The sequence below is a fragment of the Paroedura picta genome, chromosome 9 (genome assembly GCF_049243985.1).
Source record: "Paroedura picta isolate Pp20150507F chromosome 9, Ppicta_v3.0, whole genome shotgun sequence".
NCBI classification, from domain to species: Eukaryota; Metazoa; Chordata; class Lepidosauria; order Squamata; family Gekkonidae; genus Paroedura; species Paroedura picta.
The window spans coordinates 71,739,450-71,766,882 of record NC_135377.1 but is presented as its reverse complement, the minus strand read 5'-3'; the positions used below and the strand labels follow the sequence as shown (position 1 = coordinate 71,766,882).

Genomic DNA, 27,433 nt, shown 5'->3' with positions numbered 1-27,433 from the left:
CATGGGAGGTGAAAGGTAAGACGTGAGGCTGTGGCGGGGACAGGGATGGGGGGGCTCATTTATTAGTGTTGTTGCTCCTGTTGTTATTCAGTTTCGAGAAGAAGAAGAAGAAGAAGAAGAAGAAGAAGAAGAAGAAGAAGAAGAAGAAGAAGAAGAAGAAGAAGAAGAAGAAGAAGAAGAAGAAGAAGAAGAAGAGTTGGTTCTTATTTGCTTCTTTTCTCTACCCAAAGGAGGCTTACATTTGCCTTCCCTTTCCTCTCCCCTCAACAGAGCCCTGATATTACTGTTCGGTCAAAACAGCTTTATCAGTGCCATGGTGAGCCATCGGTCACCCAGCTGGCTGCATGTGAGGGAGTGCAGAATCGAACCCAGCATGCCAGATTAGAAGTCCACACTCCTAACCACTACACCAAGCTGGCTCTAGACTGTCTCTCTCCCAATGAGTTTGAAGCAGCTTACAACATAGTTAAAATAGATAGGCAATATGCTTCATTAATTACAAATAAAAATTATAAATTTAAATTATACTAAAATTTGACCAGCTTTCTGCCTAACAGCTAATAAAGCGAATTAACTAACTACCTCTCCACTCTACAATCCAGCCTTCATTTCTTTCCCCAGTCATTGGATACTGCCCAACAAAAAACATTCTGACTTAAAGGGGATGGGTTAGACTAGGGCCCTAACACCTTGTGAACTGAGGCTTTTTTTAAAAAATGGAGGAACATTCATAAATATGGCTGTCACCTGCAGTCTGAAGGGGTACAGCCCTGACACAACCTCTTCTGCCGTTGTGAGAAGTTGGCCACAATCCAACAGAATTAAATGTTTTCTTCTATCTGCCACTTTCTCTCAAGCATCCAGGTCTGCCAAATTTGGCAGCTTTGGAGCAGGTGGTATTCAAAAGGGAGTGAGTGTTGTGCTGTACTGAACAGGGTCTTCTTTCTTTGAGGTCTCTGGCTGGTCCTTCCAGAGCATAATATTTGCCTAAATTCTTGCTAAGGAAATGTGTTCTCTGAGCAGCCAAGGCTAAAGAGTCGCCTTTAATTCTGTCCATACAATTTCCTTTTCCAACTGCCTTGTTCTGAACTGATGCTTGGATGAGATTATTTGAAGGAATATGTGATGAAAAAAAAAGGAATTAGACATTAAGGCGTCCTTAGACATAAATATCATATTTTAAGTCATAATTTGAAATTGAGTCCAAAATTAACTTAGTCATTTTATGAACATCTGACTCCTTGTTGAGAAAAAAAAAGAAAAGAAGAGTCATTGAATTCCTTCTTTATGCCCCACTAGAACTAGCCTGGCAAAGTCTCCAATATCCAACTTTCACTTTTAAAAAATCACCTAATAAAACTTTTTTGATTTTCATGTGACTGCTCGAATTCTGGAATGAGCATTTTCATGAAACGATTCCAGGTTTCTGCCCCCTTTATCATCCCATCTGGTTGAATCGGGTGCCAAATTGAATTGTTCTGTGGCTTCAATTCAATTGCACTTAACAAGTCATAATATATAGAAATTTGCATCTGTAAATACCACATTGCCTGCACATGAGTCTTCCTACCGAGGTTGCCTAAAAATGCTCTCTGTGATTTATTAGGCTCAGATATCTCACTTCTGTGTCAGTCCCATTAATAGTTGTGGTTGAGTTACCTGATCTGGATGATGATACCAAGAACTGCAGTGTGTCATTCCCAGCCAAAGCAACATCTTGGATTTTTGATATATAAGCGTCAACACAGAGTGTACATAGACTTTGCACATGCATGCTTTCCTGGAGCCAAGCCAGAGGCAACTGTACTGAAGCACCGATAACACTGATTTTTATCATTTTTGATACCAGAAAGAACTTGAGTCAAAAATTTAAGGACTGCATAAATACAGTCTTCTCTTTCAAGTTCGATCCTTTTTTTAAAAAGGGGGGGTTGACATTTCGCTCTCCTCATGCAGTAAGATTCCATTTATATCTATGCATGCATTGAGGATATCAATCAGTAAACCCCAACTAAAACAGTAGGGGTTCATAAGCCATTTTCAATTTCCTGCTTAACAGATGGATATTTTCTGAACATGTAAAATGTATAAACGTTACAAATGGTCATAAAATAGCCACCTTTTAAACAACCCCCCCCTGAAAATGTGTTATGAATGTCTGACAAGATTTGATAGAAATGATGCAGCTTGTATCAGCCTTCCTATACTATTGGATAAAGTTTTAAATGATCATTTCTGCAGTTCCATGCCTCAAGAATGGGCAAGAGCAAAACGAGGCATCGCATGAAAACAATAGATATAACACCGACTTTGGAATAACTCCAGTAACACTTGATTCCAATATTTAAGCAGTCTTATAAGCTCTGCACATAATTTATGAATTGTCAGTATTTACTGAGTTGCCTGGATGAAAACAATGATCCTAAAGGTTGATTACACCACTCCTACAAAGTTACGGCTTGATTTCGCAATTTGATCATTCAACACACCGTTGTAATTGAGATGATGACCTAAGGAGATATGAAAGTTTTGCTTGAGTTTTACAGTGGCTCCTTCATGCACCCAAGTCACCACTTTCCACAGCTAGCATCAAATGGGAACTTGCAGAGACAAAGCTAATTTTTGCCAGAGCTTCTTGGATCTATCAGTAAAAATCTGAAATATTTACTGAAAATATACCATAGGATATAATTGATTAAATGCTAAGAGACATGTGAGGAATTGGATCCTTTTGCCCTCAACCATAGAAAAGGGGGTTATGTGCACCCCATATATTCTCCTTTCAGAGCTCTCCATTATCTTCCTCTACCTGTTACCTAAGGCTTCCCAGTCCCACCCTACCTACTCAAGAAGAAGAGCTTTTTAATGCCCCAATTTTCACAACTTGAAAGATTCTCAGAATGGCTTACAATTGCCTGTCCTTCCTCTCCCCACAACAGATACCCAATGCAGGTGAGTGCTGAGAGAGCTCTGATAGAACTGCTGTTTGAGAACAGGTATAACAGGACTGTGACTAGCCCATGGTCACCCAGCTGGCTGCGTGTGGAGGGGAATCAAAACTGGTTCACTAGATTAACCACAACACAAAGCTGGCAGTTGAGTAGATAACTGTTCACAAGGAAGCCATACTCCTGAACCGGGCATTACGCAAAGGTGGGTGACACGTCCACAACTAAGTCACACTCCACTTTTCCATCCCCTATCTTTATTTGGCTGCTTTAGCAAGGCACAACTTCCATCAGAATCCTCATACATTTTTATTAATAGTAATAAATATTCAAACACATTTTGCTACATTGTCCCATCTATAATGTTATAAGAACCAACCCAATCCAGCTAACTTTAGACTAATATCAAAGTTTACCTTCAAAAGATATAGTTTAAACATTTCTCATTGAAGAAAACCGTCAAATAACTTTATACACTTCAACATTTTGTGCAGCTGCCATTAAATTACATGGTATTTATGTAAGTCAGAAAGTTTCCTATTCAACTGAATGACATACTGGATTGTTACTTAGCGAATGCTGTTTCAGTGGTGAGGTTTTTATCCTGACACGCTTTATATTTGTGATTTTAAACACCCCTTTTGTATTCAAATATTCATTTTTGTATTTATTTGATATTTTAATGGTGTATTTGAACTTTGGTCTGAACGACTGTCAATAAAATTTGATGTTGACTTAGTAATCAATAAAATGTTTATTTCTATCCTGCCTTTCCTCAAAGGGTGGCTAACAGCATGTACAAAAACAATAATCAAATACAAAAACTTTCTACATACACATTAGCTCAAAACTGCCTCTGATTTCCCAGTCATCCATTAACTGTAGCATCAAGACACAACTTTTATGAATGTGTGTAAACCATTACCATTTATGACCACAATGGCAAGTTCTTTATTTTCAACCAAAATTCAATGCTTTCAATGGAAACAATGTGTATGGCAGATTAATTTCATTCATTCATTCATTCATTCATTCATTCCCTTTATTTGCATTCTACAGCATTACAATATATAAGAGAAGAAAAGTGGAGTTATATTTAAACAGCAGCAAAGTAATTAAATCATGAATATGAATACACCATTCTTATGCCCATGTCAAAATTATACCCATGGGATAATCTATATAAATTATCTGTTCATCTGGAGTATTTCTGGTTGTTGATTTTGTCCACTGACATTAAATGGAATCGCATACACAGTGGCAGGTGATTTATGGGCCCTAAGATGGAAAAAATGAGGTGGGTCCAGGAAAATGTGTGAAGTACAGATGATTCTAACTACTGATGTGGCCAAAGTTTGGTATTACTTGGTCTGGAAAATACATTTCTCCAGCCAATAATGCTTGGATGCATTTCAGAACAAGCGCAATTCCTCCAGGAAGTTTCCAAATGTTAACTAGGAGTTGGATCCAGGCGAAACAGGCAATTCCCAGTGATTTCCCCTTCTGCTGCAAACCTCCCTCATGTCATTCCTCATCCCCCAGGGTGAGCAGTGTTGATCAGTGGGTATCAGCAAGAGGGAGGGAATATGGGGAGGTTTATTTTTGCTGATGGAAAATTTATTTAGATTTATGCATTGAAATTTCAGTCAGATTCAAGCATGTGCAGGTGAGCAAGCAACCATGAGATCTGTAGCTTTCTAAGGTGTTTGAGAATTCAGTAAGATGAGATATGCTTGCCAGTTACCTGGAGAAATAAATGTTCTGTTCCTTTCATAGAGGCTTAATAGGATATTATTGAATTTCAGATCATGGAAGCTTTAGCTGTGCATTTCATCGTCCCATTAGTTTGCTTTCAATAATGGGGAAGATAAGTGCCAGATTCTTAACAAACTAATTTACTTCTTGGATGGCAGAACATGAACAAGGCCATGAACAAACTGGGTCTTAGGCCATGAACAAACTGGGTTTTGTAAAGGGAAATCTATACATGATCAATGTTCCATCCTCTCTCAACTTGTTAATAAGACCTATAATGGCAAACAGATGAAATTATATGTAGCCTTTTTAGATTTGCAAACAGCTTTTGATTCTATATCAAGGGAGCTTTTGTAGAAAAAAACTTATGAAAACAGAGGTAGATAGGAGATTGCTATACCTTATTAGGAAGCTTCATCTTTCTACTACCTGCCAGGTAAAAGGTACCTTGTCTGGTGATCTAACCCAAGAAACACCAATTAGCAAAGGACAAAACGGGTGCATATCAATGCCCTTTCGATTTAATCAGTTTTTTTTAATTAGTGGACATCCATAGCCCTAAATTTGGTCCAGTCCACATTCCTATATTATTGTATGTGGATGATGCAGTACTGTCATCGAGTACACAAATAGGAATAAAATGTCTGTTATATTGGTTTTTAGACTACTGTGAGAAAAACTGTGAAAAGCCAAAGTAATGATCTTTGGAAGGAAATGGAGACCAGCCAAATAGTGTATTGAAAGGTAATCCTATAGAACAAGCTGCCCATTTCTCTTTGTTGTTTCCAAACCTGTTGGCAACTCTTCAAATCACGATTATCTTCTTGTGCTTGAGGTGTTAATTCCAGGATATGTGATATCCCTTTCAGAGTGCACAAAACATGGAAACTTCATCTCACCAAGAATAAATGGAAATTTCACAGGAAGGTCTCCAAGTGAGGGGTTTACAATTTTTGTTGTATGAGTTTCATTCATTTTGATTTCATTTGTTTTTACATGAATTTGATTTTGTTTTTCATTGGTTCCAGTAGGAAACATATATTTCAGATGGTCAGGTCTTTATTCAGATGGCTGACATTTTCTGGGAATTTCAACTTTCATGCAAAGGATTATGGTTGCTAACATACGCAGAAATAGAAGAATGAGTACAAATGTTCTAGGAAATTAAGTTTCTCACTTTAAAAGCAGGCAAAGACAGCTATTTGGCATTCCAGAAGGCAGGCAGTACTACAGAGAGGTATTTGACATCTCATGAAAAGAAGGCCAAGTTATAAAAGGGGCTGAAGGAAATATTTGGCACCTTGAGGAAGAAAGGTGGCATGCAGATTCATGTCCCTTTCCTTAGTCCTAATGCACAAATGACTATGGAAAAATGCACAGAAACAACTGGGTATTTGTGTACATTGTTCCAGATTTTTCTCTTCCTTTGCTCCATCATAAACCAAAAGGGAGTCTATACCCATAATATCAGAAGGAGATTGGAAGGGGCAGCCATAAGGAAGCGGGAAAAGATCCTTAAGTATAAGCATGTGTTGCTGATGACCAAGATCAAGTTAATTTATTGCTATGTCTGGATGTGAAAGTTGAACTATGAAGAAAGCTGACAGGAAGAAAGTTGATTCACTGGAAATGCAGTGCTGGAGGAGAGTTTTATGGATGATGTGGACTGCCAAAAAGACCAATAAGGCAGTTCTAGATCGAAGTAAGCCTAAACTCTCCATAGTCACAAAAATGACAAAACTGAGGCTATGGTTCTTTGGTCACATTATGAGAAGGCAAGAGTCAGTGGAGAAGACATTAATGTTAGGAATAATTGAAGACTACAGGAAAAGAGAAAGACCCAACATTAGACAAATTGACTCAAGTCAAGGTCTTCAGTTTGCAGGACCTGAACAAAGCTGTTAAGAATAGGATGTTTGGGAGGTCACCATGCATGCATGCATGCATGTATTGCTTTGGGTCTTTCAACAATAATGAGCTTGAACTGAACATGGAAAAACAAGAACATAAGCTTGATTACCAAGTGGAAATTAGTTCGATCTACCATATTTCCAATAGACACTTGTGGTTGTGGAGGAAAAAACTGGACAAGAGCAGAATCAATTCATTTGAACTCCAGTGCTAGCAGGCAAACTCATGAAACTCCAGCTCACTTACTTTGGCCATATCATGCAATCCAACTCAATTGAGAAAACGATTATGCCAGGACTGGAAGTCCTCACTTTAAAGCAAGTGAGGGTGACAATGTAGTGATTAGATATGATCTATATGGACACTGAAAAGGACATTATACAACTAAAAGAAGGGGTGACAGTTGAGCAAAAGGATTGTTCTTTCCTTCCTTCCTCTGACCTAGTATCAAACTATCCCAAATAGGAAGGAAGGAAGGAAGGAAGGAAGGAAGGAAGGAAGGAAGGAAGGAAGGAAGGAAGGAAGGATTCAAGCCAAAGAGAATGGCTATACCATATTAGAGAAGATGTCTTGGCACGAGCTGCCTGAATTTTGGTGGTCTAAACAAGGACTGAAGCTTAAAAAACCCATATTTGCTGGCCTAGAATCCATTTAAAATAGTAACTAAAACATCTTGGGGAAGCTCATTTCGCTGGCACAGAAGTGGCACAATCCATTAATCTCTAGTCTCCTTATATCATGGACATTCGAACAGACCATACCTGAGCTTATATCAATTATCTGCTTTGCATTTTCATGTCCCACTGAGATCAGCACGGAAGTGTTTGTGTGCCTCCAAAGAGTATAGATGGTAAGCACAGAAATAAGCAGTGGTGACATATTGCACGATCCTAACGACAATTTAGTTTGGCACCGGCCTCGTCGTTTTCCAGTAGTTTTCTCCGAAAACCACTGTTTTTTTCTCCCAATGGAGTGGATGATGAGATTCTAATTGCCCAATTGTACTCAGAACAACAGTAAATACCAAGCCTAACATGACAGGCAGTTCCAGCAAAAGAAACAGAGAGCCCAGCTGTAAGGTATTACAGGGAGTTCCGTTCAGCCCTTGTTGAAAAGAACTTGAGTTACAGCCTGGTTTTGCTTAACAGAATACAGATGCATGCTTAGTAAATCCGGCTGTGGTTTACCAAACGGAGGCAGAGGGTTTTTAAGGATAGTTAGACTGACCCTGGATTCTGTTAATAGATGGTCTTTAACCTATTGCAGGGGTGGCCAATCTGTGACTCTCCAGATGCCCATGGACTACAATTACCATGAGCCATTGCCTGATGCTGGCAAGGGCTCATGGTAATTGTGGTCCATGATCTTTTGGAGAGTCACAATTTGGCCACCCCTGACCTATTGTGTAAGTGTGCCTGAGTTTTTTAAAATGCATTTTAAAACTTGCGAGGTACAAAACATTGGGTTGGACCCAACCAGCTGTTCTGTGGAGAAAAAGGGAGGAGAGCACCCTCTTTGGCCATCCAAAAGCCTCTGCTTTTCCAGTGAAATACTAACGTGCATTTGATAAAAGTCACACACAGCACAAATGATTATTTACAAAAGGAGGCAAAGCCTCTTGAAGACCCTCAAACCGCTTGTAACATTCCATGGTTTCCTTCTTTGACACAGCATGTTGCTTTTCCACTTGGTTATCACTATTTTAAAGTCGTCCCTGCAGAATTGTCTAGCTTACATGGCCCGAATTTCTGAAAGGAATCACTTTGCAATGCCACATCTTGTCCTGCTGCTTCCCCCACCACCCACCCCCATCCCCATGGCCTATATTGAATTACATATGTTTACTCCAGCGTGCCTTTTTTTTTTCCTTTCCTAACAAGGAAATGAGGCTTTTTAAGGACACTGATTTCCAAAAGAACCTCAACTCAAAAGTGAGAAGCTCTCCATTCATGTGGAGCACTTTAAAGGACAATGAGGGAGTCAGGTAACAAGAAGAGCAGGAGACAGGAAACCCCCCATTCAAACCTCCTGTCAGCCACAAGTTAACTTTAACAAGCCCTGGTTTTCCTACAGAGAATGGACAGGACAGTGCTTGTTTGCATCTTCTGTAAGGATTCCAGAGAGAAGGCACAGAAAGCACCTTGAACTTCGGAGATCATAAGTGTTATTATAGGACTGCTTCTCAATCAACCCATTTCATTTTAGTTAATATCAGTGATAGGTCAGTTACCATTTTCTCCCTCCCATGCCAGTTTATCTGTGTGCCTATCAAAATTGTCCAAAAACATACAAAAGGCTTTGGGCATATTCCCAATGACCTCACTAATGTAGATCGGGAAAGGAATCCATCCACCACTAACTAATTTGTACCTGTGTCCGACCTGAAATATCTTCTTCAACGAACAGTGTTCCTTCTCTAGTTTAACAAATAAAATTATTTCATTTGTTTAGGTATTCGTTATTTATTTATTAATTTAATCTCCATGCTGCCCTCCCAGCAAGCTAGCTCAGGGTCGCGTCCGTTTTCCGTGACATATAATAAGCTTAAACGATTAACTGAGGTTTAAAGTTGAAATTAAGCCAAACATTTAAAACAATTAAAACAAATTGAGCAAGAATATCTACAACCAACAGTCCTAGTCATAGAGCATATTCAGTTTTTCCAGAGTTAGAAGATGATCTGGGGCAACTGACAAATAGGAAGGGTCCCCCCATAGATGATAAACAATCTAAGGCAAAAAGAGACTTCTGGACATTCAGATGAAGGTTGCTAGCTCCTATGATAAAATGCCTAAAGAGATGTTTATAAGCATATGTTGTAGAGTGGGATTTGGGGATCTTCTGGACTTCCAGCTCATGTCTAGACTTCAGGGATCAGTTCCCCTGGAGGGTAGATTCTATGGCATTGTACCCCACTGAGGTCTCTGTCCTCTCCAGACTCCATCCCTAAATCTCCAGGACTTTTCCAAATGAGATCCAGCAATCCTATATCCTAGACTTAAACAATAAAATCAGGCAGACACCAACTGGAAGGACCCAATTGCATTAATGTTTGGAAGTATTTTGACACTGAAGCAGATAGAGATAGCCCCCCCCCCCACACACACACACATTATGATTTCTATTATGTCAGCTCAGCATTAAAAAGAATCTGCATTTATCATCAGCAGACTGCAGGGTTTTTTTTTTCACGAAATGTTCCCTTCATTGCTTCTTATTCTTTAAAAAAAACATCTTTGTTTATGTTTAAATATCGGTGAATCTTGGCTTGTGTTACTTCTAATTCAGTACAATAAATTTTAAGGGCAAAGCTACATGATTTGCTGCTGCTAACAACAAAATAAATTTAACTCAGCGCAGCGCCGGGAGGCGGGAAAGTCAGGATTTTTTTTTAAAGGCACCTTTGGGCTTACCTTTTCATTTTTTTTCCTGAACAAAATGTCTTTCTTGTCTGAAAATGTCTGCATCCTGAAAAGATTGCTTGATTTATCTTTTCTCAAGTAGCCACCCACTCTAAGGAGCTTACGAGGAATTTCGTCTCTACGCATGAGACTGCTGAATTTCGAGGTCTTCAGCTTCTCCAGCAAACAGCCAACAAGATGCTGCACTCCCAGGACAACTTGTTCCAGCCCGTCTAACTTTTCCGCTTGCTGTTCGGCATTCTTGGTCATATCTTCCAGTTTATTGTTGATCTCTATGCACAACATTGTCACGTCGGAAGGACTGGGATTGGGGGATGTGATAAAGCGTGGTCCCTCAGAGTCTCTTTTTTCCCCTTTCAACTTCTCCATCTCCTTTTCCATGCAGAAGATTTCCTGAGAGACACAGTCTAACTTCTGGAGAACACAATCTTGCACAGTCAGAATCTTGTCTATTTTCTGACCCAAGGAAACAAACTTCAGATCTGACCCGCTCACATGTTCGGGACAGCTAATATTGTTGCCTGAAGAATGGGAAGCCAGTAAACTCTCTTCTTCTGTCAAAGGCTGCTGGTTTTGTAAAGCATTCGGGTCAAATATTTTGGCCAAAGAGTTGACCACCGATGAAGTCTTTTTGCTGGAGGTAGTCATGATGCCAGTTTACCTAGATACACAGAGGCCACAGGAAAAGAACATCTTCAAAAGGTTCTTTTTCCCCCCTCATTTCCGCTTCCTCAGGTGTTGCAGCACCAATTCCATAAGTCAGAGAGATGTGAGCGAGAAGTCGCTAGGAAAGAAAACCACCAACTTTCTTCTTGCTAAAAAAGCACATATAAAACAAAACGAGGGTCCGAGCAGACATAGGCTGAGCATCCTAAATGCGCTCGCAGTTGGTGACGTCGGGCCTCGGGGGAGGGTAGAACTATTTGCACCCAAGTGGAATTTGACAGCAGAAAGGCTACAGGACATTTGAGAACCCCTCGGAGCCAGAGACAGTTTGGCAGCTGCTCTGCTGATTGTCAGAAATATGCCTCGGGTATCATCTGAATAAATGAAGAACCCATAAAGGAGAAGCTAATTCTGGCTGCTTGGGATTCTTCTCACTTCATGGAAACGGTTCAGATTAATGTGCTGGGTCCTTCAAGAAACTTCTTGCTGCCCTGCCCCCCCCCCCAGGCGTGTACCATGTCAGTTATTCACAACATTTAAAAATCCCGTTGCTTATAGCTTACAAATACACAATACCTTTTCTGAACTTCTGCTTTCTGACGAACTACCACCACCAGTGAACACAGTAAAAAAATGTTTCGTTTTGTGTCTGTCATTCCTTTCCAGAGTCCTGCTCAAAACAACAGCTGTGCCAAACAGTCGTTTCGAACCAATACCAAATGGGATGATATAGTCGAATAGCCATAGAATTGCATCACGCAAAATGATCCTCTGTTAAAACCTGCTGGCTTGGTTCCCCGCTGCTCACAATTAATGGCTTTTGTGGAGCAACGGCATCGGTTGGAAATGAACATTGGAACACATGTATATGGTTTGCTGCAGATGGCTGATTAAAAAGAAGAAGCTAGATTGCTTCTAGCTCGTATGTATAAAATAATAAAATATTTTGTTGCCTTTTAAACCATTGAATATGTATAAAACATAGAAATCGGCTTGGCTTGGCTCTCGGTCTTGTCTCTGACATGCAGATAATTCTCCTATGGAGGTGAATGTGAAAGCCCCTGTATACTTTAGAATGAGATGTCAGTATGAAAAGAGAGGCAGCCAGGTAGATGCTCCTGACCTTGAATTAAATGGAGAACCCACCACATGATCAGGAGCTCCATATGTGTAATGGAGCACTCTCACACACATATTCAGCTACATGAATGGTATCTGAGGAAGTGGGTGGGTAATTTGTTTTTTGGGTGGTTTTTTTTTCCCCACCTGTCCCCCATGAAGGTCTCAAAGCAGCCAAGAACAAGAGCTTAAAAACCTCAATACAAATCCACATACACAATAACTCTACAAGGTCAGTGGTCCCCAACATGGTTTCTGTGAGTGACATAGAGCCTGTTGACATATCCCTGAAACCCACCAAGAATTTTTAGAAAAAGAGAAGGGGCAAGTGGAATTTGTGACAAGCAGGGCTTCACATTGGCTGTGCATACTGAAAGCATCCTCTCAAGCAGAGCTTCTGCCTTACATGTTATAGGATGACCATGAGAGTTATGCATAAGCTCACTGTGGTTGGCTCTGCCTCCCATGGCAGCCATTTTGTTTTTCCCACCACCCTGTGCTAGAATTCCAAAGGTGTCCTCGAGCTCAAAAAAGCTGTACTTGCTAAATGCTCTCCAACAGTTCTGCCAAATGTTTCCTAAAACTTAAATGACTGGGGGTGGGGGGGCTTCCTGACGCATTCAAGAAAATTCACACCCATCACTGCAGAGAAAGATCCAGAATGAGCAGTGGCCCATGGAAAAAGCCTGCTAGAAAGAAGAATCTGATTGGAAAATCAAAGGCACCATATTGGTTCCTGTTCAGAGAGATGGGCCTTCAAATAGGCAAGTAGGAAGCATTTGATGACTGAAGTTGCAAAATGATGGCCATGCAGCCAGATTGAAATATTTTCCCAGATAATTTCAAAGTGCCAGATAATTAGCAGCTATCATGTAAAAACTGGGTTACCATCTGATGCCTCTGTACACAGCATCAACCATTTCAGTGTGGTAGACTCACAGGCTACAGATTTCTCATCTGGTAGTCATGTACACATATGTGCAGTTAACATAGTATTGTCAGGAAGTTGAGGTGGTGGAATTTTACCTGCAAAACCACAGGTCATAGAATGATGATGGTCATAAGACAGCCCAAATAAATAAGCAGATGAGTATGTGCATGTGTGCATCTGTGTTTAGGTATTCTTCTTCAGCTTTGTTCTAATTTTTGATATTACTGATTCATGGTCTATATTCTACACCACAATGGGCTCCTGGTCTTGTTTTAGACGAGAGAATAGAGCTTTTCCACTATCTGATTCTGCAGTCTATTGACTGGCTGTCTGGTGATGTCAGTTTGGCTACCCAAAACATGTGTTTGCAATGAGTAAATTGTTGTCTTCACAGAATTCTAGGAGTTGTTCTTTTGCTCCGTTTCAAGCTCCAAGCCCAAATTTGCCAACAATATTTTATTCTGTTTTGTTTCCTTTTGCAGTCTGGTCCCTTCTGATTATCAGTCTTGTCTGGGTGTGTGATCAATTTCTTCCTGGACAGAAGTGTAAAAGCTTTCAATTTCTTTCTCATCAGCATCTTTTGTTAAGTGTAAAACTTGAACGGTGGTTCCAAAGGAAATGTTGAGCTCTGTGTTAACTTTACCAAGTTTGAATGATCAGATATTGAGTGGTTTTAACTACTGAAACTGCTGCTCCTAGCTACATCATAAGTAGTTGTATGGGTACCGGGCTTCACGGGCAGCAATTCAAAAATGATCTGGGGTTTGCAGGGGGGGCTGCTCTGAGGCCCACACGGAAGCCTCCCCTGGCCGGCCGCCTACCTGCCAACTCCCCGGGGCCGCGGCAAACTCCAGGGAATCAGGTCATCTGACTGGCCGGAATTCTTGTCAGTCCGGGTGAGGGGCCAATCGGAAGGCACATCACGCCTTCTGATTGTCCCGTTAGTGTATCGCGGACTTGGCCCACCCTCCTTAGCAAATTATTTATACCACTCCCCAAGCGATTTACAGATGTTATGTTATATATTAGTTTAGTTAGTTAGCTAGCTTGTTAGTATTTGGATTTAGAACCTTCTCCCTTAATGTGCTGGAATCTTGTTAGTTTCTTTATTTTCTTTACTTGCTGGGAGTAATATTCAAAAAGTTACCTTCTGCAGGCAACCCAAAGTGCTATAATCACCCCCCAAACAACTTAATTACGCAGCATGCATTGAGCAGGCCATTAATGCCGTCCCAAAGACGAATTCCTTGGACCTCAGCTGCATTCACTTTTGTCCAAATTAGAATCTTGGGTTGACAGGAAAACCGAGAATGAAAAGTCTCCTTTCTCTGTGGCCATCTCTGCCCAACCGTGACCCCGCATTAAGACCTCCTCTTGTTCAGAGCAGACAGCTGTAAGATTTAACACGCAAACACAGCTAGCAGGGCATTTCCTACATTGATTTAAACGGTTTTGATTTAAAAGCAGGAAATTGGACGAGGGAACAACCCAGAGTTTAGGGATCCCTATTTCATGGAAAGAATAATACTTAAGGCATCCCTGAGAAGACCGTGAAAGCCAGAAGCAGGCAAATTCCAACAAAAAAGAGTTATGTTTAAAATGTTTAGGGATTTTCAGAGTATGTCTGCTAAAAGGATAGCTAAATCCTCCTGACACTCGGACATCTGCAAAAGACCCCGTTCACCAGCCACAAAGCTCCAGGAGAGGTGTTTGCACCATCTGTAAAACAACCCAGTTCACAGAAACATCCATCTCTGAGGGATCTGGGTGATTCACAAATGACACCAGGGCCAAAGGGTCATGTACAGTTCCAACATCGTATTTTCTCCCTCACTTTTCGAGGCCAAAGGTCAGTCCTATGTCAACGACCATGAAGGAAGACAGCTACTGTGGTGGACTGCTCAGCATGGGGAGAAGTCCCACTGGAGAGCCCTCAAGGATGAGGAGTTTGCAGGCAACTTTCCTGCTCCATGCTTCTAGGTTGGGACAATTGCAAAATGCGTTGTACAAGACATACATGAAGCTCCGATACCCACCCTCCTGCCCTCACCTGAAATCCCAACAGTTCTGCAATTCTAACCATTCTTTCTGCAATTCCAGCCATCCTTTAGAGCAGGCTTTCTCAACCACGTTTTTCTGAAAACCTGGGTTTTCTTGACGGCCCTGGACAGGTTTCCTGAATGGGTGAGAGTGAATGGTTTTTAAATATATTTTTAACATTTGCTAAACATGTATTGGGCGATAAGACCATTGCCCAATGATGGGCTTGAAGGGGGTAGGGAGGGGCCTCAGTAGGGTGGTGGACACAGCTCTGCTTCCCAACCATATTCTGCAAGGTCACGCCACTTCTGTCATTGCTCAAATCCTGAAAAATGTTTCAGGGGTTTCTCGATGGTAAAAAAGTTGAGAAAGGCGGCTTTAGAGGGATCTCTGTCAATAATAAAATGTAGCACCATGGAGCTTTTGTATACTCTAGTCTAATGTTCTGAGATTCTGTCATCAAGTCCTGAATAAGAATTTGTAAAAGCTGGTCAGTTGCTATGGGCTGAAGATGCTACTGCTTATTACCATGCAGGGTCTCCCTCAGTCCCCGAGCGTGGGCTGGCCTAGGGGTCGCATGAGGGGGCTGGGGCTGAAGAGGAGCCGTGCAGGAGAGTCGGGGCTCTGCTCTGAGGATGGCGGGGGGGGGGGGTCTTCAGGAGGGTGGGGGAGCCAGAAAATGCGGTCCTGCTCCACTCTTTGGGTCAGTGATTTCAGTTGGAGCGAGGCCGCAAGCGGAGATGGGGGGCTCACCACCCTAAAAAGATGAAAGAAAGGAAATAATACAGGAATCGACTTATCAACAATGGTATGAGAAAGAAATCATAGAAAAAAGAGTTGCAACATTCAAGGAAAAGTGAGAACTAATGAAGAAGTTGCACAAAGGTTTTGGAAGGTACTGTAAACCATTAAAAAAAATCCTTCGCACAGGCCCCAAATATCCGGGGTGCATATTTTTGGCAGAAAGCAAGCTCCTGCAACTCACCAGGTATGCCCCTGTTTAGCATGAGAAACGGCCAGTCACCACCCTAAGGTAAAGGTAAAGGTATCCCCCGTGCAAGCACCAGGTCATGTGTGACCCTTGGGGTGATGCCCTCTAGCGTTTTCATGGCAGACTCAATACGGGGTGGTTTGCCAGTGCCTTCCCCAATCATTACCGTTTACCCCCCAGCAGCAAGCTGGGTACTCATTTTACCGACCTCGGAAGGATGGAAGGCTGAGTCAACCTTGAGCCGGCTGCTGGGATCGAACTCCCAGCCTCATGGTCAGAGCTTCAGAAAGCATGTCAGCTGCTTTACCACCCTGTGCCACAAGAGGCACTCACTACTGCTTATTAGCTACTTCTTATTAGAAAACATATCATGAATTCAATGATACATCCTGAAACCACAGTAATAACTTTTGATTGCCTCAGCATCTCACTGTAAAGAATTTCACAGGTGCCTAACATCTCATGCTGAACAACCTTTAGATTTGTCACTGTAATTGTCCAGATTATTAATTCCATTGTTCGTGGCCTAGAGTCAGTATTTGGAGGAAGCATAGCATGGAGATCCCTCTCACACAATCGTGCCTGTATGTGTTGACTCAGCACTTCTGACCTGTTACTTCAGAGTGTTATTTGATGAAGGCTAGACCAACCATCTCATTATTTATGGCCACTGGCATCAAACATGACAAACGGGAATTCAAGGAGAAATATTTGCGTAGCAGAATCCAGTCCTAGCTTGTTCTGGCTACAAGCCACACATTGGTACACACCAATGAATAGTTGTATGCAATGTAATTTAAACTCTAACTCTCTGGTCTTAGGACAGGAATTCGAACTCAGCATGGTTTGCCACTTGTGGGGATGCTTCCATGCTTGGGTGGAGATGGATGGGGCTAGCAACAGGTCTCTTTTAACAACTTTGTTTCACAACTAAGAAAGTGTCTGCCATTAATCACTAACCTTAACATTTTTATTCCCCCAACAGGAATTCAACCCAAGGGACTGATGAACTCTTATGTAGCAAGGCATCTGATTGTGCTACATATCTTCATTGTCAGAGATCTTCATGATGCTGTTTACTAATTTCCTGCTAATTTACTCTCTTCTTATATATGTTCTCGGATGATTTCTATTTCATTGTCTGAGGAAGTCTACATGCACATGAAATCTCACACCTTGAATAAACCTTTGTTGGTCTTAAGGGTGCCTCTGGACCCAAACTTTGTATTGGTACACACTGTCATTCACTATTTACATTTCAATGGAACAGCATCTCATTCATAAAAGCAATAAAACAACCTTGCACAATAATATTACATTAAAACCTATTAACGGTATCATGTTTGGGAGGACATTAATTCATCTTAAGGCAGAAGCCGCTTGATTGCACTTCACACATACACACACAGAGAAGAAATTATGCAACCCTCATTCATAACTGGCTTTCAGTTGAGCAATACTAGTTCAGATCTGACGTCAGCCAAAATACTATTTAGGCCAGGGGTAGTCAACCTATGGTCCTCCAGATGTTCATGGACTACAATTCCCATGAGCCCCTGCCAGCGTTTGCTGGCAGGGGCTCATGGGAAATGTAGTCCATGAATATTTGGAGGACCACAGGTTGACTACCCCTGATTTAGGCCACTGTGAAGGGCTGGTCAAGGCAGCAAGGGAGTGGACAGATGATGACCAGAAGGCATCCTCTACTCTTGGAGGAATGTTGGAGCATGTCCACAAGACTAAACCAGATGTGCCACAATGATGACTGCTGAATAGAGTACATTAGGCCTGAATAGAGTACATTTAAAAAAAATTAAACTCCTCTTCTGTCCCTGTGTATGGCTGATAAAGCAGTGAGCAACCTGCCTTTCCGGAACAATGGTTGGCTATTACTGATGTTAGTGTTATGTTGCCATTCTATGCTACAAGGCATTATGTAAATGAAGGCTTCACGACTGCAGCCAATCAAGAATCGACCAATCAGGTTCTTTGGTGGGCAAGCCAAAGTGTATATAAGTTTGGGATTGGTGTTGGATTGAATAAAAGAACTGAATCCACAGACTTAACAATTACAATTAAGAAACTCTTGATAAGCTTCCAGGACATTCAAGAGTCCCCCTGGCTAGAACACGGCTTGAAGCGCACTGTGTCAAAGGAAAGATGTTCTCTGAAAATAGCCCATGAGACTCAAGGGAAAACACCGGTGGTGGGTGGCAAAATTAGAAAGGCACCTTTGCAGTCAAAAGCGAACTGCTGCCGAACTGCAGCAGACATCAACACCTTTGCCTAAATCTGTTTACTGCAAAGGCATTTTGGAATCTCTCACTGTGACAGTTAAAATTATTGCATAATAGCTGAAAGTAAGTGACATGCTGTGTCTGATGTGATATATGACCGTAGTGTCCATAGAGCTATCCCAAAAGGTTGTCTGGAACTCCATTTAGCCTCCTCCTTCTCTGCCCAAAGGATATGACAGAGGTTTACAGCACGGTGAGAGAGGCTGTTCAGGCCCAAAGTTAAATGAGGCAGAGATAGGGGATTTACAGCATCGGTGTGGGTTCAGTTCACAATGGTTCTACCACCTGTTAATCAATTACAAATCCTGACCTCCCTTCAAAAACACTAACTGGCAATATGGGTGTTCTTCTAATCCCTCTGGTGATCAATCATTGTAGGACATCTAAGGTTCAATTACTATTTTGTGGGATCTTTTGTTCCAGTCTTCTTTGTGAGGCGATGGCAAAAAAAGAATTTGCTACTACAGTGACGTGAACGACAAGGAGCGTGTTTTCTCCCCAACATCTTTGAGATCTACTTCAGCTCAGATTTTCTTCCAACAGCAAACACAACGCCAGTTAAAAATGTGAGGCAACTCCTCCGTAAAAGCAATTCCGTTGTTCCAGGGGTCAGTTTCTCTGTTCTTTAAAATGTCCTTCAACACATGGTGATTTACTGAAAACATCACAAGTATTGGGATCCAGAAGCATGATGCTTCCATAGTCCTCCATCCCCAAATGAAATTACTGCATCTGCTCAAATCCTCTCCTGGTCCTTATCTTCCTCTTCCTCTTCCTCTTCCTCTTCCTCTTCCTCTTCCTCTTTTATCTTCTCTTCCTCTTCTCTTCCCCCGTGATCTCTGTTCACTATCAAAGTTTGGATTATTAGGTTCTTGGGGCAAGAAAATTAGGCATCATCACTGATAACCAGCTACTCCTCTGAAAGAATCATTCCTGAGGTAGATTTCACTACACTTTTGGGCCTTTCTTTTTCAGTTGTAGTACATATGTGAAAGACAGAAATGTCCTTGTAAGCAGTTAGGTTTTCAAATAATGATTGGCAATGTAATAGAAAGAGCCTCTTGTGGCACAGAGTGGTAAGGCAGCAGACATGCAGTCTGAAGCTCTGCTCATGAGGCTGGGAGTTTGATCCCAGCAGCCGGCTCAAGGTTGACTCAGCCTTCCATCCTTCCGAGGTTGGTAAAATGAGTACCCAGCTTGCTGGGGGGTAAACGGTAATGAATGGGGAAGGCACTGGCAAACCACCCCGTATTGAGTCTGCCATGAAAATGCTAGAGGGCGTCACCCCAAGGGTCAGACATGACTCGGTGCTTGCACAGGGGATACCTTTACCTTTACCTTTTTAATGTAATAGAGTGAAAGTTCCTAGGTTTGTGTTGGGTCACCTGTAAACAGGCATGTTCTATCTGAAGTACATTTTTCATCCTCTGTGCCCCCCCCCCCCCGGCGAATTCCTCCAATTCTAATATCTAGCTGGCCACGAACAACTTATTGCTTCTGCTGATGCAACAGTGACAATTATCTTAATCTTATATTAGTTTTATTGAACTTAAATTGTGTAAACTGTCCCAAGATGGTATTACTGATAGATAGATAGATAGATAGATAGATAGATAGATAGATAGATAGATAGATAGATAGATAGATAGATAGATAGATAGATAGATAGATAGATAGATAGATAGATAGATAGATAGATAGATAGATAGATAGATAATCTTGCTGTGTAAGATTTGTCAGAGATCAGAATACAGGGGCACTGAATGACATGGCACTGGGGATGGCTAGAAGAATCTCCATAAGACTGCACCTGGCATTCTAAGTGGAGTGTTACTCTTCTAGAAGGTTGTTGTTTTCCTTGTTGGGACTGCATCAGAAGGCTAGTCATAATAGTATGGAATATTATCTATGCTAGGCAGAAGAATGAGTGACTTTTCCTGCAGTCGCTGTACAAATTAAGGTAGAAACAGATGGGACAAGCTTGGATGGAGATGGATGGGACTAACAACAAGTCTCTTTTAATTACTTCTTTCCACAACTGGGAAAGCATCTATCATTTATTGCTATCCTTAACATTTTTATTTCCCCCATGTTTTTGTAAACGACAAATGAACCCAAGGAACTATCCAATCTTCATTATCATGCTACATATTTGTTGTGATGCTGTTTATTAATTTACTACTAATTTACTCTTGCCATGTATCTGTACTGTTATGATTTTTGTTCCACACGAAAGCTCACACCTTTAATAAAACTTTGTTGGTCCTAAAGATGCCTTTGGACTCACATTTTGTTCTGCTACTTCAGAACAACACAGCTATCCACCTGAATCTATCTGTATGAATTAAGGTGACATTTATAGTGGAAGATCTAGATTCCAACAAGATTTCTGGGGTATAGACTTTGAAAATGCAAAGGTCCCTTCATTAGATTTATAGTGGGGAAAACCATAAGTGGTAAATGCAAATGACATGAACTAAAGCAGGGTATACATGTATGTGCATTTTGGGCTCCAAACATACTTAAGTAAGGACATTTAAACATGTGATTTATTTTATTTACATTATATAAAGTTCTCTTTTCTCACAGGAATTCAAGCCAGATTATAGGACACTCAGCAAAAAAGGACATTCAGTAACACATGCATTAGGATATTTGAAGTTTGGATCTCCAAAAAGAAACAGAAGCATAGCTTGAATGCTAACATGACATTAAACTACATAATAGATCCTGAAGTCCCATTGGAAATACCCCCCACCCCCCAAAAAAAGACTAAGGAATGTTAACCTTCAAAATTTAGCGTCCTGGAAATTTTGTCTAGGTTCGATAGTAATCATCTGCTTTCCTAGCTGAAAGGGGAAGAAATAAAAAATTAGGTTAAAGCAGGGGTGGCCAAACTGTGGCTCCCCAGATATCCATGGGCTACAAGTTCCCATGAGCCCCTGCCAGCTGGGTATTGTAGTCCATGGACATCTGGAGAGCCACAATTTGGCCACTCCTGCTTAAGGGTATTGAATTTGATTATAAGAAAGCTTCTCAAGTACTCAATGAATTTTAAGTGCCTTAGAAACAAATTCGTAAGGACCAAAAACAGGGCAAGGAAGGCCAGTAAGGTAGGGAGATTTTGAGCAGAGGAGAAGTTTTGTTTAAGATTCTGTCCACTTTTCTGTAGGAACACTGACTTGTTTCTTACCGTTAACGAAAGAAAATCAGCATGGTCCTTCAAGGGGTAACTCACTCAGGACAAAAGTCCTCTCAAACCAATCTAAATAATACCAACGAAACACTTTTGTGAGTTACAGGCCAAAAGTGGGGGATCAGAACTTTAATGAGAAGTTTTATGCACAGAAATAATCAGATGTCTAAGAGTATAATGGATGAGGACTCGTATTCCTTTGCTGCCAGTTAGCTCTAACTTACTCCCAGTTGCCCCTTATATCTGGTCCCAGCTGACGTTGTCTCCATGAATCTTGCAGTTCCTGTAGTCATGTTTCTTTCCCTTTTTAAAGAAATCATCCAGTTGCAAAAAAAAAGGGGGGGGGCTGAATTTCTCAAGGTAGAGAAATGATGTGATAAATTATCCTCTAATAGTGCACAACCCTAGTTCCAAGAAGCCAGTTTGAAGGAAAATTCCTGATGTTCTGAGGTGAAAGCCAGAGGTGTCATAATTCTGAGGGAGGGGAATGAAAAGAGGCACTGTGTCCAGGTGCACCGAGGGCCGTACCTCATTTCATGTTCGGGAGACGGCTTCAAATCTTTGGTTGCCATCCAAAGTCATTCTGGCAGCTTGCATCCTGTATTAAAAATTTATAAACCACCAAAGGCCTTTACTTAAAAGAAAGTTAATTCTGGATGGATAGCCTGAAAAGACTTTAAAAGGCAGAGCAGTCAGAAGTCGTTATGTGGAAAACTGGAGGCAAGTTATGGCTTCTCGCTCTGTCGGGATCGACTAAAAATACAGCAAATGTGATTTCCATGAGAAGGGAAGCTACGCGGATGAAACTTTCTGTAGAAATATTTTGATTTGCTCTGAAACAGCCCCATCACTTGGGGGCAATGTATTCCGAAAAGTTCAGTACTTGAAGGGTGCCTCTGTTAAGACCAATGACAGGGCATTTTCTATGGCGGCACTTCACCTTTGTAATGGAATAGAAGTAGTCTAAGTACACAAATAAATCATTGTTGATGGATAATCCTATAGATATTTTCATTCGATTTATGCACTGTATAGCAGTAGAAATGGAAGATTTGATCAAGATATTATTGTGAAGATGAAATTGTATCCCAACTGAATTGGGGGAGCCCTAAATTAATTATGTTGAATTCAACTCTCATTCACACTGGGGAAAATATCATGAAAACTACAGATGTTTCATCATTTCATGGGATGCAAGAAATAACCAACTACTTAGAAAGATTTAATACTCCTAGTTGTTGAATTTTAATAATGACCTTGCTGAAAGAGTCTAAAGCAATCTCCAAAAATGAGCACGATCAAGCTAAGATCCAGTAATAATTTTGTTGGAAATTCTACACAACCGTTAATCCTCCAAGTGTACTCAACAGGTCTTTAAAAAGTGTTGTTGTTGTTATGTGCGAAGTCGTGTCCGACCCATCGCGACCCCATGGACAATGATCCTCCAGGCCTTCCTGTCCTCTACCATTCCCCGGAGTCCATTTAGGTTTGCACCTACTGCTTCAGTGACTCCATCCAGCCACCTCATTCTCTGTCGTCTCCTTCTTCTTTTGCCCTCGATCGCTCCCAGCATTAGGCTCTTCTCCAGGGAGTCCTTCCTTCTCATGAGGTGGCCAAAGTATTTGAGTTTTTGTGTTTCATTTTCAGTTAAAAAGTGTACCTTTGACCAAAATGTATCCTATATAATCAAGTTGACTGAAGATACTACAGTGGTCTGCATCTGTTTTTAGTAAAAAAAAAATATTGCCAGCCCAATATACAGCTTCTGTCTAACATTTCAAGCATTTCAAGCAATTAGGTAATCAGAGAACTGTTGGAAACAGCTCTCTGTGCATTGTCTCCTGATAAGGCTCTGACAGGAAACTCTCACGGAGTTAATGAGACAGATAGGAACACTGACCTCGCCTACCTTTCTCATCTCATTGACCTGTTCCTCAAGGGTAATTTTCTGTTCCTGAGTCTTCTCTCTTCACTTCTTTTTCTCCTCCAAGCTTGCAATATGGAAGGTGCAGAAGTGCATCCTGCATCTCTTGCCATCCAGGTATTTAGACTAGAATAGGACTCCTCTATTTACCTCTTTTTGTGTAGTATTAAGTATACTAATAAATAGTTCTTATATGAGTTAAGAACAAACAAGTGTTTTTTCTTTGTTGTTTTCTGACTATATGACTCGGCTGTATCTGCAGTTACCAGCCAAACCAGACATCCTGCTAACTTTCAGAATATTAAGACTTTACTACAAAGTCTATCCTATTAATATCCTTCAGGTTATGGGCCCAGGCTCTTTTAAAAATATTATGAATTTATGATTTTTTGCAAAAAGTGAGGATATTTGCTACAGTAAAGTTTTTGGCACGTGGTGAATGCTTAACAGTCTAGTAATAAGAAGCATGGTTGACAGAAGTCATCAGAGAAAGAAATCAATATGCTTTCTCCGTTTCTTTTTTTTTGGAGAACACAGATTGATCTCTATTTTGTGCAGCCATGAATGAAACAGGCAGATCAGAGTTAAAAGCAGGACTCATCCGCTTGAAGAAGGACAGTTTCTCAGACTGGTTGAGATGCCTGAAATTGGTGTTGAGAGCAGAGAAATTAATCAAGATTGTGGAAGAAACCCTTCCCATTGCTCCAAACGCAGATGCCTTGCAGCAGCTCAAGGACAACTTTGAAAATTGGCAAGAAAAAGATGCCAAAGCCAAAGAAAAAGATGCCATCATCGTCTCTTGCATGAATACAATTGAATTTCCTGATCTATTAATGCAAAACTGTGCCCATGACATGTTACAGTTTCCGAACTCAGTCCTTGTTAGAAAGGCATGGCCCTACTCCTCTGAATTAAGTAAAAGGCTATATAGCATGCATTGCTTAGAAGCAGAATCTTTTGATCAGCATATGTTGGAGATGAAAAGACTTTTTTCAGGAGTTAGAGAGCTCTGATGCTTCACCATCAGAATGCTGCATACACACAAAAAAGACCATACACAAAAGCCACTGGGAAAACACCTTATGAACTATGGCACGGGTGCAAGCTGTCTGTAGAACACTTATATACCTTTGGTGCACAGCCTTTGCAAACATACCAGTACAGGAAAGGCACAAACTACATGCTAGGGCCAAAGGGCGCATTATGGTGGGCTATGCAGATCAATCTAAGGCTCATAGAATCCTTGACCCTATCACTAAAGAGGAAAGTCAGCAACTCCAAGTGTCAGAGGGGGCAGCCATTGAAGCAGAAGACCTGATGGTATACCCAGATGACAGCTACAGTGCAGAGGAAGATACTGGAAATCTAGCCCAAATACAGACAGACACAGAGGACTCCACATCCAGCAGAGATGCCTGCAGATGTTCCAGACATTGCACCTGTTGTAGAGGGGGATCCCAATCCAGCAGAGGGAGATTCCAGTGTTGTGCAAGAAGCAGAGGGGGCCTTGGGTGAAACACCAGGGTGAAACACCTACCGACATGCAACCAAGCACAGAAACTCAGCTGAGACCATCCCAACACTCCAACAAGAATGTTCCATCAGATGAACTTCCTACCTTGCAAAAGTGGCAGAACCGACTACACCAGCATCATGGAATGCAGTATCACTACCTCCATTGGCAGAAGCACAGGAATGGAAGGAAGAAGCTCGTAAGGAAATATGCTCACTCCACAAAAATAACACATGGACACTTACGGAGCTACCTCCAGGGAGGAAAGCTATCGTTCGTAAATGGGTTTTTAAACTGAAACATGATGCAGAAGGTGAGATTCAGTGCTACAAAGCCGGACTTGTTGTGCAGGGATACTCAAAAAATATATGGTGTTGACTTTGACGAAACTTTTGCTCCAGTTGTAAAACACACCATAGTAAGGATACTCTTAATCGTGACAACTAACAAGAACATGCAAGTTGACTGCCTAGATGTCAAAACTGCTTTCTTGCATGGTAATTTAAAAGAAGAAATCTAAATTCAGCAGTCACCAGGCTTTATAGATAGAGACAAAGCAGATCTCGTCTGTAAACTGTGGAAGAGCATCTCTGAGCTCAAGCAGTCTGCCAGAGCCTGGAATATGAAACTAAATGACTTGTTGTTATAAGCTCACTTTAAAAGAAACGAAGCTGATGCATGCCTGTACACCAAGTACAATGAGGTCAAATGGACTTATATCTTGGTTTATGTAGATAGAGGATGGCGCAGAATTGTTCTCTCTTGCCCCAGAGGGACAGACCAGAACGAACGGGATGAAATTAATTCAAAAGAAATTCCATCTAAACATCCGGAAGAAGTTCCTGACAGTCAGAGTGGTTTCTCAGTGGAACAGGCTTCCTTGGGAGGTGGTGGGTTCTCCATCTTTGGAAATTTTTAAACAGAGGCTGGATAGCCATCTGAGGGAGAGGCTGATTCTCTGAAAGGTCAAGGGGATGTGCGTTTACAGTGGATGAGCGATAGGGTGTCCTGCATAGTGCAAGGGGTTTGATTAGATGACCCATAAGGTCCCTTCCAACTCTATGATTCTATGATTTTATGATTCTATGGTGATTCTATGTGTACCTCAAGCTGTGGTCATGTCTACATCCCATGAGGACCCTTCCAACTCTATTATTCTCTGATTCTCTGATTCTACGATCTGGTTTTGGCTAATAAAAATCCAGACGACAGCAAGCAAATTATGCATCATCTAAGAAAAGAAGTGGAGATAAAGAATCCTGGACCAATAAGCCACTACTTAGGAATTCATGTACAAAGCAATGAAAACGGAAGTTTCTTCATCCACCAAGGGCAGAAAATTAGATACTTAGTGACACTTCTAAATCTCTGAGATTCTTCTCATGCACCAATGCCTATGAATGTGAACTATACACAGCAATCAGAAGTGAGTAAACTCTTAACAGACAACATTAGATATTGTCAAGCCTCAGGTAAGCTCCTATACATATCCACATTGTCTAGATCAGGCATTTCCACTGCAGTAGTCCACTTGTGCAGAAAGACAGAGAAACCCACTGTTAAAGACTGGAATCCTCTTAAGAAAGTTGTCAAATATTGGAAAGGTACTGCAGATCTTAAGCTTGAACTGCCAGTTAGTTGGTATCCCAGACTTAAGATTTTACTGACACTGATTGGGCAAGTGATTTTTCAGACAGGACATCAACTAGTGGTTATCTCTTACCATCCAGGTATTTAGACTAGAATAGGAATCTTCTGTTTACCTCTTTTTGTGTAGTATTAAATCTACTGATAAATAGTTCTGATATTAGTTAAGTACAACCAAGCTGAATGTGTTTTTTCTTTGTTGTTTTCTGACCCTATGCACTCAGCTGCATCTGCGCTTACAGGATAGTAAGACTTTACCACAAAGTCTTTCCTATTAATAGCCTTCAATCTTTCCATGGTAGAGCATCTGCTTGACATGCAGAAGGTCTCAGGTTCAATTCCCAGCATCTCCAGGTAAAAAAGTTATCAGGTGGTAGATGCTATGAACGGCCTCTGAGATTCTGAAAAGTCACTGCCAGTCTGAGCAGCTAATAAACCAACTGTCTAATCCAGAACAAGAAGAGGAGGAAGAAGAGTTGGTTTTTATACCCTCACTTTTCACTGTCCAAAAGAATCTCAAAACAGCTTACAATTGCCTCCCTTTCCTCTCCCTACAACAGACACCCTGTGAGGTAGTTGAGTCTGAGAGAACTCTGATAGGACTGTTGTGTGAGAACAGCACTATCAGGGCAGTGACAAGCCCAAGGTCACTCAGCTGGCTGCAATGTGGAGGAGCAGGGAATCAAACCCACCTTGCCAGATTAGAAGCTGCCACTCCTAACCACTATGCCAAGCTGGCTCTCTTATGCCAACTTCATGTGTGAATCTGGGAAGTGTTGATGGGGTGAGGAGGATGTATATGAATTATGGACTCAAAAAAGGAATAGAAGTATTCGGGATAAGAAAAACATCCGTCTTTCAGTGTTTGCATAACAAATATACATAACAAAGTTCATATTAATCAGCTATGCTACAGAGCTATCATGTTGTAAAACAATGGAAGCATAGTTAAAGTACTGTGGAACATTAGAAGATATTTGTGTACTGCACCTGGAGGGACATTTCAGACTGGCTTCTATGCCTGGGTAAACAAAGACCCCTCAATAGGAAAAATATATCTCACATTCATATTT

At 41.2% G+C, this 27,433-nt stretch overlaps 1 protein-coding gene across 3 annotated transcripts in view; it reads right to left on the bottom strand.

The window, feature by feature from the left end:
• Positions 1 to 27,433, bottom strand: part of LOC143845161 (uncharacterized) — a 104,937-nt gene that overhangs the window by 27,390 nt on the left and 50,114 nt on the right. Inside the window, exon 1 of one of the 3 annotated variants that reach the window (XM_077353303.1) lies at positions 10,028 to 10,895. The exons of the other annotated variants lie outside the window; for them this stretch is intronic. Coding sequence (XP_077209418.1) covers positions 10,028 to 10,684 — 657 coding nt within the window. The 5' untranslated portion in view covers positions 10,685 to 10,895. Of the gene's footprint in view, positions 1 to 10,027; positions 10,896 to 27,433 lie in introns of those variants that run through there. 3 annotated transcript variants of the gene reach the window in all.